The 15,124-nt window shown below is 33.7% G+C and overlaps 1 protein-coding gene across 8 annotated transcripts in view; it reads left to right on the top strand.

Moving 5' to 3' along the window:
- The window catches only part of INPP4B (inositol polyphosphate-4-phosphatase type II B), an 831,569-nt gene that overhangs the window by 655,054 nt on the left and 161,391 nt on the right, over positions 1-15,124 (top strand). For all 8 annotated transcript variants that reach the window (XM_054486648.2, XM_063664144.1, XM_054486649.2 and 5 more), the window contains one exon: positions 11,058-11,166. In XM_054486648.2, coding sequence (XP_054342623.1) covers positions 11,058-11,166 — 109 coding nt within the window. The remainder of the gene's footprint in view (positions 1-11,057; positions 11,167-15,124) is intronic.

Here is a 15,124-nt window from a genome sequence, read left to right as displayed (position 1 = left end):
TTAAAAATATGTAATATTAAAAGTTATTGTTTGAAACTGGAGTTCAGATTAAGTAGCTGCTATATAGACTAGGTCACCAACTACATGTTATAATACAGGTTGAAAACTCCATTGAAATTTTGGGTCCTTACCACTTACTACTTTGACTTTAACCATGTTATTTGACCCTGAGTGTCATTTTATTATTTGCAAAATTAAAACGTTAAAAGTTGTCATAGGTGGTAGTGAATCAAATTTTTCTACTTTCTTTTATAACATGTATTTAACAGATTTTGGATTGCAGTTAAATTTATTTAAGTTTTGTGGCTACTGATTTGAATGTTTAGCTGAATTATTATTGCAAGGTAATAATGCAAGTAAGATGGGCTAAGCCTTGGCATTTTACTGGCAAGTTATCTGGATGTGGTCTAATTTTTTTTTTCATTTTTACCGTTAGTAAATTGTGTTTATTCACATTTGATTAATAAGCCTGCTATATTTGGAGAGGAAGCTTTGCAAACAATAGCTGGCAGAGTCACCAAATACAAGGCTAATATGTAGCTCTTGAAATAAATAACTGAGCAGAACTAATGTTGTCATGTCTCATACTGACAAATGGAATAACCTGCAGTTAACTTAGGGTGCCCTGAAACTCATTAAGTTAAGTTTTTCATCCTTATTCATTACTTAAACTAAATGCAACAAGTGAGATACTCACCACAATAGATCTTAGCCAGCAGTGACAAGAATGAAACATAAACCCCAAAATTAAAAACAAAAGTTTTTATACTAATATACTTTAATAAATTTTATTTTCATAGCACATCAATTGTGAATATTATGGAATATAAATTCTTGTAATAGTCTGTTTTATTTTATATGCTATAGATATACAATAGAAAAGTATTATATTTTGCTATAAAATTTAATGAATTCAAACTAAAGCAACTATTTTGTTTCACAGCAGACATAGTTTATGGATCTGTTGTAATCTATAGTACTAAAAGCCTTCTTTATATAACTCTGCATTATTAATGTATAGCTAACTCTAAGCATGAGTGTTTTGTAAATATTAGCTATATAGCTAATTTTGTGAGCCTGGTCCCTTTAGGTATAGCTGCTTGAGTGATCACAGTGCCTGACACAGCATGTGCAAAAAAATAAAAAGAGGGTCTGGAGTGATCACTTCACCCAAGCTGAATCAATGGAATTTCACTCGTGGATTCCCTTTGGGGATTCAGAGACAATCTCTCCTTGTGAATTTAACTCTAATTGTGTTCTAGGGAAACAAAAAGTGCTCATCTTTTCCATGGGGAAGAAAAATCAGATGTACAGTAATAAAGGAGACCACAGAAAGAGAGGAAAGGCAGAGATAGTCTCTCATGGCTTTTCAGTTCCTGATTTGATCCCACAGGGAATGAATGGGCTTGCCCTTAGTTTGCATGAGTGAAACACACCGGTCAAGCACGGCCCCGCCCACTCTCATTGTTTTTGTTTGTTGTTTTTCAGATATCTCAAGTGGGATTCTGCAAATTGGTATGAAAAGAAGCTTAACTAATATATGTTTAAAAAAATGAGTTTATATCATAAAGCTGTAGTTGAAATCAGGTCCAACATTAGCCAAAATTTACTGTGTTAACTATGGAGGAGTCAGCTAACCTCTCTGGCCTTTCATTTTATAATCTCTACATAGAAGGAAGGAGCAGAAGAGAGGAGCTTCTAGAGCTCTCTGATTTCTGTATCTCAAGAATTTGAGAGTATCACCTCATCAGTGAAGCATAATTATGTTAGATATATTTAATAACGATGTCAAATTGCTTGGACTATTTTGACACAGATTTCCCTTAAAAATCCCTAAAGGCTTGCAATTCCTGTCAAAGGCATATTACATGCCATTTTGAAATCAGAGATTATATTTAAATTGTTCCTTGATATGAGGTCAACATGTCTTCATTTTTGACATTAGCACTATTTTATAGTTGTAGGAATTTTAGAAAGATCTTCTGGGAAAAATAGAATTATTATCTCATTTCTATTATTAAATGGCTTTTAAAAGGCTACAAGGCAGGCCTATTATTAAATCTCCAATCAATCTGGTGTCTTTAGCTTGACAAGACTCAACAACTTAAATTCTACTTCTCTAATACTTTTTATCTATTACTTTGGATGCTATGCAATTTTCACAAAGCCTAAGACAATTTTTGAGACACTATAAAATGTCAAAAAAGGAAGACACATTTAAAAGAAAAAAAAAACATATTTTTTTTGCTTAAATTTTCTATAAAAAATTCCCACTTAGATTTTTATAATTGTCTCTTGATACCAAAAATCTGAAGACTTTTATTACACAGCTAAGGGCTATTCAAATCACAAAGATACATAAAGAATAGGATATGGCCATGGTAAAAGCTGTTCAAAAAATCATAAAGAGCAGGGTACAATAAAAATATTTTTTAAATGATAATACAGATTTTACCTATCAAATTGTTACTTTAGAATTTTAATTTTGTTTTCTTATAGGTATTGTTACCTTAGAATTTTAATTTAGTTTTGTTATAGGTTAATTTTTTTCTTGTACATTTTTTCTCTTTGGAGGAAAACAATCAATTGCAGTTAATTCTAAATTTAAAGGAATACAATGGCCCCAGCTAAGAATGAACATGGTACTTTAAGTGTATACCATTCTTCATCAACTGAAGGGACCAGGAAATAAATCACATGGTATACATAGATCAGTCTACTATTTTGTAGTAGTTACAAGTGAAATTCAAGGCTGAAAGGGCCAAAGGAGATAAACCATGCTGTTTCACATTGAGATATTGGTAGCTGATAATTATCAAATGACAATTCAAAATATTAAGAAGATTACCTAAGATAATAAATTTGCAATTTGCATAGAAAGTACTGGTATTTTAACAATTTGAGTGACCAGTTTTAAATGTGAGGGAAAATATCTCAATTAAAGTTAAGGATTACACAACTGTACACAATGTTATTTCAGACCATGTGACAAACCTAACATACCCATAGCTGGAGAACAAAGCTGTTTCCTTTGGCTTAAATTCATGTCAGTTCTGAGAATAACATTCAGCAGCTGCTTTCCAATTGTTTCCTTCAAAGTCACTCTTTGGCTATCAAAGTTAAAAGTATAAAACTTAAAACCAGTTTTTTGAAGACCTGAAGTGTAAAAATGCTATTTAAAGCCAAACTCTTTGAACTTCTATAAAATATGCACACAAAGATTCAAGCTTTTTGAGGAGTGGTCAGAATCAGAATGGAATAGAGGAAATATAAAGACAGGGAGACTTTGTTTGCTTTATAAGTATCTAGACATAAACCATATCTAGTGTCTTAGTAGAGAAGACCTCTTGATATTAATGGAATATGATAGGTTGAAAATGCCTTTCTAGAATTTAGATAAGATGCTACACTTCTGCTAGCTGTGAGAGTTTGTCAATTTGAAATTTATTCTATGAAGTTCAAAACTGAAGAATGTTTGGGGACATTTCCCCTATTTTTGCTCTCTAGTACTTTCACATTTGAGAACACACAAGTGTGCCTGTTTTTCAAATCCTGATTGTTTTGTTGCTTATCAATATGTCTGTTTTAGAATTTCTTATCCCCAACCTGCTTTATTTTTAACTTACTTTTATTGTGTTGTTTAAGTGATAATAAGTGATCAATAAAATTATAAAAATGATAATAAAAAGAAAGAAAAATAAAGAATAGAGGCAGATAGGGAAATAAATATGGAAGTATGTATACGTAATTAGTATAGGACATGTATTTTCTAGTCCTAGCTACTGAAAGGGAAAGCAGTGACACCATAGTAGCAGTGAGCATAACTAGTCCTCAGTGCTTGATTTCTAAACACTATTCTCTAATAAAAAGAATCAAGGTTTATCGGAAAGTTGGTTGATTGCAGGGCTGGGTCAGGGAAAATACAAGATGATTCTGGAGCATCTTGTGGCTCTAGAAAGTAATGACATGCTAGAAAAAATTTTTTTAATAGAATAGGTATACATAAAGGGCACAACAGCCAACCTTAAGGAGCTCCCAAAACACAAAGCTGGCACAACCTGAACAGCAAAAAGATATTACTGAGTCATTAACCAAATAAAAAATTCCCATGGGTCTATATTAATATTAATAGATAACTGAATAAGTAAATGAATGGAGGAGAAGAGTCAACCATGCCTTTCAGAAGAATTCTAATTAATAATGTGAGAGAAATGAAACAAAAAATTACTATTCAGATATATCAGTAAAAATTCAAGATCCATCAACGAATGCAAAAATTAGTGAGTAAAAGTTTAAGCAGAAAAAGGATATTTGCATAGTCTCCAAGTATGTCCCCCTAGATTTTTACTAACTTTCTAGGGGAGAATTAACTGTCAGTACTGGCAGGCACTCCAATGCATCAAGGTTAGCCTCAAAGTAGTACCGAAACATACACTGATATGATGCTCTGAGAAGGGCACATCACCTCTGTAGTGTTCTACTCCATATTGCAGAACCTAAGTCTAATGACAAACCATAAGAGAAACCCAAGCCGATGAACATTCTACAAAGTAACTGATAAGTACTCTTCAAAAATGTCATGATTATGAGAGACAGTGAAAGACCAAGGAACTGTTATAGATTGGAGGAGTTTGAGAAGACCTGACAGCTGAATGAAAGGCAGGATCCTAGAAGAGAAAAAATGTGTGAGTGGAAAAACCAACCTGAATACATCTCCTTAAAGGAATTCTATATTCCTTCCTATTTTAGACAGCATATTAAAAGTTAATTCAAATTCCATGGAAATATTGATAGCAATTTAGTTATAAGCTCTTTGATCTTTTATACACTATAATCCAGAATATATATACATATATACACACATATTCCTGAGATGTGTGTGTACATGTGCATCTTTGTGTGTGTGTGAATGTGTAGCCAGATTCTAATGTTTTTATTGACAGTGTATATAAATATTTTATTCATCAGTTACGAATATTAATTCCCTGTATGATCTAATGACAAACAAGACAAACCGAATTGAGCATCTAAATATTTATATTTTTTTTTATCGACATTGCTGAACACCTACAACGTTACAATGATTTCCGTTTGGAGAAAAAGACATTAAATGCACAATGCCATATTTTACATTGTGTGAAGCCTAGAGAAGAAAGTAAATTAACTATCAAAATTATTTTATGCGATATGAAAACTAATACTCTGATAAAGATATGAATTTAGGACTATGATAGGAAAGAGGAAGAAGTAAGTATTTCTAGCTGGATACATTACACAAAGATCTCTGTGTAGGAACTAACTTAGCAACTAGGCCTAAGTATGAAATTTACAAGGGTAAAAACACAAAAATGAAAGAGGGAAGGGCAGTTTAGGTAATGGGAAGAGCCTTAGGAGAGTGTGAGAACTGGAACAGGATTAAAGAAAAGTCATTTAATTAATTGTGTCATTTACCTTCTATATTCTGACATCTTAACAGAATATGTAGAATATTTTTCCATGAATTATACTGAGTTAGAAATATGAATCATAAATTCATAGTTCACAAACTGTGAGTAATTCAAGGGTTTATAAATAAGACATTGACCCTCTGAAGCAAAGGAATCCTGCAGGGAACACAGGGAAGGAAGCCAAAAATGAGAACAAGAAAATGAACAGAGTGGAAAGAAAAGGAAATTGTGGATATGACAGAAGATTGTGGAAGGATTTTTTTTTTAAGTAAAAATAGGGAAAAAGCATGGGAGAAAGCTGGAAAAGAACAGCTTAAGAAAGAAGTATTCTTTTTTTAAAAAAAAAGAGCACATGAAAACTATAACAAAAATAGAAACAATACCAGAATGAGAAAGATAATTAAGATCAAAATTAATTTTGCTTATAATTTAAGTGTGTACCTAGTTGCTGCTGTAGTAAATCATACTGAAACCTCTGTATGTTTGATAAATAAGAATTACATCAATTCTAATACAGAAATTTTCTGTCCTTAATTTTAAATATTCACAGGAAATTAGGGTAACCCTTGAAAATAGTGTGTGTTCAGTGGGTGTTTGTTTAGTGAATGAATAAAGATTAGGATAATATAAGTCAGGTCAGTTTAATCATTTTTTTATTTTTATAAATTGCAAGCTTTTGTTTGCCCTCTGAGACCACAATTAACAATGAATGTTTAGTCTTCTTTTTGATGTGATCACAAAAAATCTCTATTTTAGAAATAAACATCTACAATGTTAACACAAATCAGCTTTATTGAGCATCCAGTATATGCTCATTGTTGCTGCAGCTAATGGAAAATCTAAGCGTGACTAAGACATTGAAGGTTGTTTACAGTATAAGTGTTTTTGTTTAGTGAATCAGACTTTGGAAAATATATCAGATCCAAAACTTACCAGCATAAGACTAGACAAATTATTTAATCTCATGGAGAATCTGTTTTATTATCTATAAAGTTGGGGAAATAATACTTATAGTATTATTTTGAAAATTAAATGAGATCCTGAAAATAGAGTACCTACTAAAGTAACGATTCAGGTATGCACAGAGTAAATGCCAGCTGTTGTCATAATTATTCATTCATATAGTAACTTTTATTGTGATTTTACTATATGGTTGCCATCATTATTATTAGCGTTATTTATTAAATACAATTCTTATCCACAAATAACATATATCCAGTGAAGAATATGAGTCTTAAAGCAATTGTAACAATTTTATGACCATATTCATTATTTTATTTGAATATAGAAATTATCATAAGGAATTAAATCTTCAAGGTAAAGACAAAGCAATGTGGAAGTATAGATAAAAATTATTATTCTGACTGGAATATTCAGAAAGGCTTCACAGAGAAGGTGGTAATTGAGTTTGATTGCAAACGAGCAGTGGAATTTCAGTGGCAAAGAAATGGGAGGAAGGTTAGGATGGAAAAATATCCAAGTCAGAGAACACAAAGATGAAGATGTAAACACTTCGAGAAATGTGGAACCGCTGTTGTAACTGGGCAACAGGCAATCATGCTATAAATGAGGACTACCTCCCGTGTGCCAAGGATTGAGGATATACTCTTGAAAATGAATGACTACAATAATTTTCACTTTCTTTCATTTTTTTTTTTTTTTGAGATGGAGTTTCACTCTTATTGCCCAGGCTGGAGTGCAATGGCATGATCTTGGCTCACTGCAACCTCTGCCTCCCAGGTTCATGCGATTCTCCTGCTTCAGCCTCCCCAGTAGCTGGGATTACAGGTGCCTGCCACCACCCCCGGCTAATTTTTTGTATTTTTAGTAGAGATGGGGTTTCATCATGTTGGCCAGCCTGGTCTCAAACTCCTGGCCTCAAGTGATCTGCCCTCCTCAGCCTCCCAAAGTGCTGGGATTACAATAATTTTCACTTTCATGGTGCTTATAATACACTGGATGATGTGACCAAGGAAGAATTGGACTCAGGTCATAAATGACCTAAATATGTCCTTGAGATGTTTTAATGTTCTTCTATGAACACTTATAAGGAGGAATTAAGTACTGAAGGCTGTGTTTCAGATAGAGTAACCGACCGGCCACTCATATAAAAGTGAACTACTGCATTGTGGATGCAGAGAGGCTAACACTGAGAGGCAGTAGTCATCCTGACAAGAAATGGGGAAGGTAAGCACTAAGATAAAGATAAGTAACATGAACAGAAAGAATTAAATTTTTGTAACAGAATTGTTAGAACTGGTGAGATATAATGATGAGGGAAGAAGAGTCGAACATGATCTTGAGGACTCTACTCTTGGAGGCTTAAAAGAATGTGTTGTTTGTATTTGTCACAGGGAATCAGGAAGGAAGAGCCAGTTAGGGTCAAGCGTTAGAATATGTTAAGCTTAATAGGCTTTGACACTCAGACGTGCCCATAAAGCAGTTAGGAATTGGATTATTTTGTTTGGAAGAGGTCAGAACTAGTCAAGAGATTTCATAGTCCTTGGTAAAAATATGGTGTGAAAACCCTAAAAGGGATGAGTTCATAAATAGAAAATAGAATGAAAAGAAAACGTCAGAACTTACAGAACAGCTTGTTCATAACTTTAGGAGTTATAATATAGATGGTTCTATAGAAACACAAACTCCTTCATTTAGATTTAACAATAAACAATCAGCTCTTTTTTATGAGAGGAGGAGACTATTCAAACAACATGCTTCTTCTCCTTTACCTTCTATTTCAAAATGTCTCGTTTTCTTCATAGATGTCTAGAATTCTTATGAGCAGTGAGGTGGATGAATAGAGACTGTTTCTGTTCCCAGAGAGTAGCTTTGGAGGATGCTAAAATTATGGATGAATTGAAGACACAGATTCACCGTAAAGCTGAAACAGCTGAAGTGTCAGGGCCTGCGACTTGCATAGTCCTCTTATAAGACACTACAAGGAGTTATAAATATGCTTGTGGTCAAATGTTTTTGCAAATTTGGCAAAAGTTAGTTATTTAAACTTTCATTAATTCAGAGTTCTGTCTCTATTCAGATTTCCCCTCCCTTTTCCTTCCCTTCTTATTGGGTAGTTCTAGAGAGGCTACAGGCAATGTTTTGGGGGAAGTTGAAGTGAGAATACATTTAGTTTAGGCTTAGTGGAATATATGTCTATATTTTTTAAAAAACAGCTTTACCGAAGTAAAATTGACCTACAAAAACCTTCATATATTTTTACAACTTGAAGAATTTGGACGTAGGCGTACCCCCATGAAACTATCACCACAATTAAGGTAACAGACAAATCCATCAAGTCTAAAAGGTTTTTTTGTGGCCTTTTTTTGGTTGTTGATGCTGTTTCAAGAACACTTAACATGAGATATACCCTCTTAATACATTTTTAAGTGAATAATGCAGTGTTATTAACTATAGGCACTATGTTATACAGCATGTCTCTGGAACTTATTTTGCGTAACTAAAACTTTATGCCTATTGAATAACAACTTTGCATTCCCCCTCTCCATTTCTTGACAGCCACCATTATATTCTCTGCTTTTATGAGGTTGACTATTTTGAAAACCTCATGCAAGTGGAGTGTTTGTCCTGGAACTGGCTTATTTCACTTAGCATATTGTTCTCCAGGCTCATTCATTTTGTTGCAGATGGCAGAGTTTCCATCTTCTTAAAAGCTGAATAATATTTTTAGTCATTCTGTATATTGTTGGTATTGCTGGTCACCCAGTTTTTGGCAGAAATGCCGCATATTTTGTTGCATTGTTATGATAATTTGTCTTTTTGCATTTAAATTAACATGGGAACTCATTCCATTCAGAAGACTGAGCCCCAGCATCATTTTTCTTTTCAGACTCAAAAGTTTATTTTTATGGGGAAATAGACAAAAGTTAATATACCACCTTTCTTTAATTGGTGGGATTGTTTCTTATACAGAAAATAATAATCGTAGATAACATTTACTAAATGCTTACCACTTTTAGCTACTTTCAACTACATTTTATAGGTGAGGAAACTGAGACATAGAGAAGTTAAATAAGTGGCAGATCAGGAATCCAAAGCCAGCGACTCAGGTTCCCATCAGTAACTTAAACCACCAGGGAACACTGACTCTCTGTCTCTGAGTTAGAAGCCAGAAGTCCCTGAATGTAAAATCCTTCGGGTTTTAGACAAAGCAGTTAACTTCTAATGATCCTCAGCCTTCTTATCAGATAAATGGACAAAGCAGTTAGCTTGTAATGATCCTCAGGATTCTTATCAGATAAATGAAGGTGGACTAGAACATAATGTTGATAACTTTGGGGTGATCTCATGAGCCTTTGAGAAAGCTGTGATCCCTTTCCATGACATAGAACAGTTGTAATTATGTAATTAGCAAACATTCTTGGACACCCTGAAACCAGTATCTTAGCCCTAGGTTAAAATCCCCTGGACTAGAAAACATTTAAATTTCTTACAGATCTAATATTCTGCTATCTTAATAAGAGCTGACTTCTAGTTTATTAGTGACTTTTTAAAGAGGACACAGTGAACCATTAAGTGATTTTCATTGTATGCCTTATTGACGGGTTGGTTTGTGTTGTATTCTTTCTTGTGATCTTGCATTTTCTGAATGCTGCTGACATCTTTCACTTGAAGACTTTTTTTATTGGAAGAAAATTTTAGATGCATCTGGATTGAACTACTCTGAAGAAGTTATGGTGTTTACCTGAAGCTAATAAAATAATTTATGTTTTCCTAGTAAATGAGATCTGAAGAACAACCGAAGTGTCAATAGCAAAATCAATTTGAAAAGGATCTACTATGAAATTAGGTTTCTCAAATAAAATATAGTTTAACAAGAGAGCATTCACTCTGTCTTCCTTCTTATGGGGATACTTTGCATTAGAATGTAAAAATGATGGCATGTTTTGAAGCCATAAACTTAATATGTATCAAACTTCATGGCTTTCAAGATCAAAGGATTAAGTTTCAATTTAAGTGTATGGATTTTTTGTTATAAAAACGAAGTGTCTTACTAGAAAACAGAACAAGAAACATTTTGTGTATTCTTTCTATGTCACCTAAGGAAATTGCAAAAGCATCTATTTGAAGTGTGTAAGATTTAGTATACACATCAGGAAAGCACTCTGTATAGATTTGCAAAAATGCACTAGTACTAATCTGCCCTTGAGTCAAAATGCTTAATATTGTGTTTTTTTTTTCTATGTAAAATTTGGTTGAAAGATTGTTCATTATTGTTGAATTTCAACATGATTGCAAATTAAATGATGCAAAACTCAATAAAGTAAAATACACAAAAGAGCAATTAACATGTTATCTCAGTAAGTATATAGAATAATGGGAGAACACACTGTTCTACACTGTAGCATATAATTAAGATGTAGTCATAAATCAGGAAAATATTATATCTTGTTTAGGTGCACAGGTGGCTTTTAGAAAGATTGATTATTAGCTCCTCTTTCTCCCTTGAGATGTGAGTTCATAGTTATTCCTGCAAAACTAAACAGAATAATTTCTCATACTTCCTACAGTAGGTATGCTTCAACGCAAACAGCATGATGGAGATAAATGTTTGCAAAGTGTTCATCTCCTTGTCTGTTTCCATTCCAGATGCTCTCTACGATGTCATCACTGTGGGAGCCCCAGCTGCCCATTTTCAGGGATTTAAGAATGGTGGTCTTCGGAAACTACTCCATAGATTTGAAACAGAAAGAAGAAAGTAAGTAAAGACAGGAGGAAAGCACAGATTCCATTAATAACATCTCCCCTTTGGGGAAGTCTATATACAAGGCAATTGGTCTATCACAATGTATAGTTCTTGACATCTTAACCTATTTAGTAACATAGAGTTGTTAAATATCTCAAAACTACCAGAGAAGAAATTAGATTAAACAAATTGCCTAAGTGTCTTGCTTACTGAGTGGCATTGTGATGGCAGAAAATCTTCCGGAAGTCATATGACTAAGGGGTGCTATTCTAGTGTCAACTATTGCTTACTCAAAGGAGTGTTCAGAGATTTAGCTAGAAATACAGTCTGACTTCACTGTGGAGCCAAAGATACTGAATGGAGAATATGGCTCCTAATTCATGATTTTTACCCTACTAGTAATTTCCATGCTGGCCTGAGGCACATTTAACTGTGCCACTTGAAAAAGACACAACAATACAGAATTCTATGTTCTGTTCCTTAGGGAAAGGCATGAGTATTACCACTATTATTTATAATTTTAATATACTCTTTCCTCAGTTTTTGTTTTTACATGCTTTTAAATATTGCCTTATAAAGCTTTTGCAGCAGTAGTTTATTGTTCTCCCCCATGTCTCATCAGTTGAGGTTATCCTATAATATTCTCTGGCTATGACCACGCTCATGTAAAACATAAAGTGCATTATCCAGGTATGAAGAATAACTACTTTCCTTTTCAAATAGTTACTCTTCTTAAGTTAAGAATCCCAGGGTTTTTTTGTTTTTCTTTTTTTTTTTTTTTTTTTTACTTTTAGATTCCAAGGGTATGTGTGCAGGTTTTTTTCCTTTATTTATTTTCTTTCTTCTTTTTAACCATGGTGAATTGCATGTTACAGGGATTTGGTGTACAGGTTATTCTGCCACCGAGGTAATAAGCATAGTATCTAATAGGTGGTTTTTCAATCCTCACCCTCCTCCACCCTCCACCCTTGAGTAGGTCCTGGTGTCTGTTGAAGAATCCACATTTTGAAAGTTAGGGAAAAATAGTCATTCTTTAGTCACAATTGATTTAGTAATAGTATTAGAAAATCTGTTTGAGTACCAAAACCAGAAAATTTTTTAAAGTTTTATCACATTTATCAAATATGAAATTTGTTTTTTGGTGCCCAGATGTTTAGGAAGAAAGCATTTAAAGGAGGTTAGAATTGAATAACTGACTTACTATTATATAAATATATAAACTCCCAATACATATATATTTTTCTTTTTTCCTTTTAAGGAATTGATTTTGGTACAGTATTAACTCAGTTATAGTTCTTATTCTGATTTTTCTAGTTTTTTGTTCATTTTTGTTTGTTTGCTTTTTGGTGGGGAAAGGTTTATAGTTTTATAAAATTATATTGCATGGGTAGATGAGAGTAACCATCACTATTATAAACATCATATATAACTGTTTCATCACCACGAAGAAACTCCCTCAGGTTACTCATTAATATTCACACCCTTCTCACAAATATTATTGCAGTGGGGAGTGGAAGCCAAGGTTTCAACCATGGGCTCTGCAGGGGAGAGGCATCTCCTATTTACTTTATGGGAGTTGGAAGTTAATTCAAACCATAGGCCCCATGGGGGAAGGGATGCCATCCCTACTGAAGTCGGGGTATGAGTGGAAGACAGGGTTTTGCCCATGGAATCTGAGTGGGGATGAAGGGTGTTTCTCACTGATTCCCTACTGTACCATTCTTCTAGTGGGGGAGTGGCATGAAGTTTTTCTGGTATTCACCCCCAGAACAGGTTGGTATGGCTGGGCCACCCTGTTCCAGGTTCTTTGGCTTTTTCTGGGTGCTATTTTTTGTTGGTGCTTTGCTGCATTGAGAAATTCTGTGGCACCCAGTTTAGGACATTATAGGAGGCAAGAAAAATCCCGTGGAACTCACTGTCATATCATTCCTTAAGTCCTGAGGCCCCTAACCAATATACCTCCTTTAGTCTACCTTTTAGAGTCTTTTGATAGGTGACATATATGTTTTGTCTAGAGTGTTTCATTGTGATTAACAGGGGAAGTAAAATAGATTGCATTTACTTCATCTTGTCTGGAACTATGTCTCAGCCTTGAGAGTTGACTTAATCTATTTTTTTTTCCTCAATTAAATTTTAAAGTATATAACCCAATTAGAAGACTCAAAACTGCCCACAGGGCAGTCGGAATCCTGTTGAGCATAGAAAGTATCAATATGTGAAATATGGAACCTAACCCTCTAATTTTATGAAACATATTTCTGTTAAAGACAACTGTTGAGTTCTATGGTTAGACTCTAAATAATATTTCTTAAGGTTTAAATGTTTGCATAAATATTTGAATCCTTCACTTTTCTTCACTTTTCACTGGGATGTTACATATCAGCACACACACACACACACGCACACACACATGCACACACACACACACACACTCTTACAGATCTTGGGTTAATTTTAAGATAAAAGTAAAAACGTGTTCAATGCTTGCAAACACTGATTGCTTTAAATTTTTCATTTGTGTTTCATTGCTTTATTGATAAAATAAGATAAAGATTTTAAAAGAAATAAAAAAGAACTTTGTGGATCTTAAAAGAATTCTCCATAGGGCAGTGGTTTGGGACAAATACAGCTTGTTGAGGCAATATACTGGTGAGCATGGCTATCAGCCTACCCGTTAAATTAAGAGCTGACTTTAGCAGAGACTTAATGATTACAGAGTTATCACACCATGCCCATACTTTTTCTGCAGGCTTTTTCAGCAACAAATATTGCATTTGTCAGTCAACAGCAATGTACAGAAGTAAAAATGACTATGTGAAATGAGTAATTTGGGCTTTAGGTTAAAGTAAACAATGACATTTTGCAGGACATGAAATCACAAGTGAGGAAATTTTTCTTTGCCTCATCTTTCATTTGATATTGCCCCCCACCAAAAAAAAAAAAAAAAAAAAAAAACAAAAACAAAAACAAAAAAACCCAGATAGCCAAGTCTTTTAGACCAGGTTTTTTGGGAACTACTACAGCCATTGTACTATTTCACCTTCGTTTATTTTTTTCTCAGCTAAGCCAATAAAATACTGTCATCTGAGAAAAGATGTAATTTATGTTTATGTCCCTTGGTGATCTCTTTTGTGATTAATACATTGGCCACATAATAAAAAGGGTTTTAGCATAAGAACATTGCTTATAGTATTTATATAAAGCAGTTCAGGTCATACATCACACAACCATATTTATTCAAAGTTGCAAGATAATTAGGGAGACTGAACTTTTAAAGCACAGTATCTGAGTACCTTACTCTTGTGCTTAGGAACTTTGGGGAGTCCATACTTATCCACTGGGCATTCAAAGCATCCATGATTTTGCCCACCAATGTCTACCCTCATCACCCACTTCTTCTATTGTTGTTTCTAAAACGCTATATAAACTATTTCCTAAATGGGCTTCATGTATTTATACCTTTTCCTATTTCCTCGTTCTGTTTCCTTTTACAAGAAATTATTCTGTTCTCTTCATTTCCTACTATTTTTCATTTCTTTCTGTGAAAGCCATTTACATAATCCTATTCAAAATTCTACACATGGTCCATGTGAAGATTTCACCCTTATAATTAGGCATTCCTGATTTTTCAAGTTGATTTGGCTCTCCTCCCTAATATTTTACTTTTGCTTCTCTTGTAGCCTTACTAGGCCACAGTAATGTATTAGGTTTTTTCTTGTACGACGTTTCTGTAATACATTGTACTTTCCTTGAATAAGAGATGGAGCATCTTGTATATATAGGTATGCTATAAATCAAATACAACAGGCATTGGAATTCACATAGAAATCAGATATGGTTGCTGACTTAAAAGTGCTAAAAACTAGAATAGGAGAAAAAGTTTCACAAATAATCATAATGCAATAAGATTAATAATATAGAGAGCAGGGGTTACCAACCTTGGCTGCACACTAGAATCACCTTTGGAGCT

Source organism: Pongo pygmaeus, chromosome 3, assembly GCF_028885625.2.
Source record: "Pongo pygmaeus isolate AG05252 chromosome 3, NHGRI_mPonPyg2-v2.0_pri, whole genome shotgun sequence".
In the NCBI taxonomy this organism is placed as follows: Eukaryota; Metazoa; Chordata; class Mammalia; order Primates; family Hominidae; genus Pongo; species Pongo pygmaeus.
The sequence above is the reverse complement of the archived record's forward strand: the minus strand, read 5'-3'. Positions and strand labels throughout refer to the sequence as shown.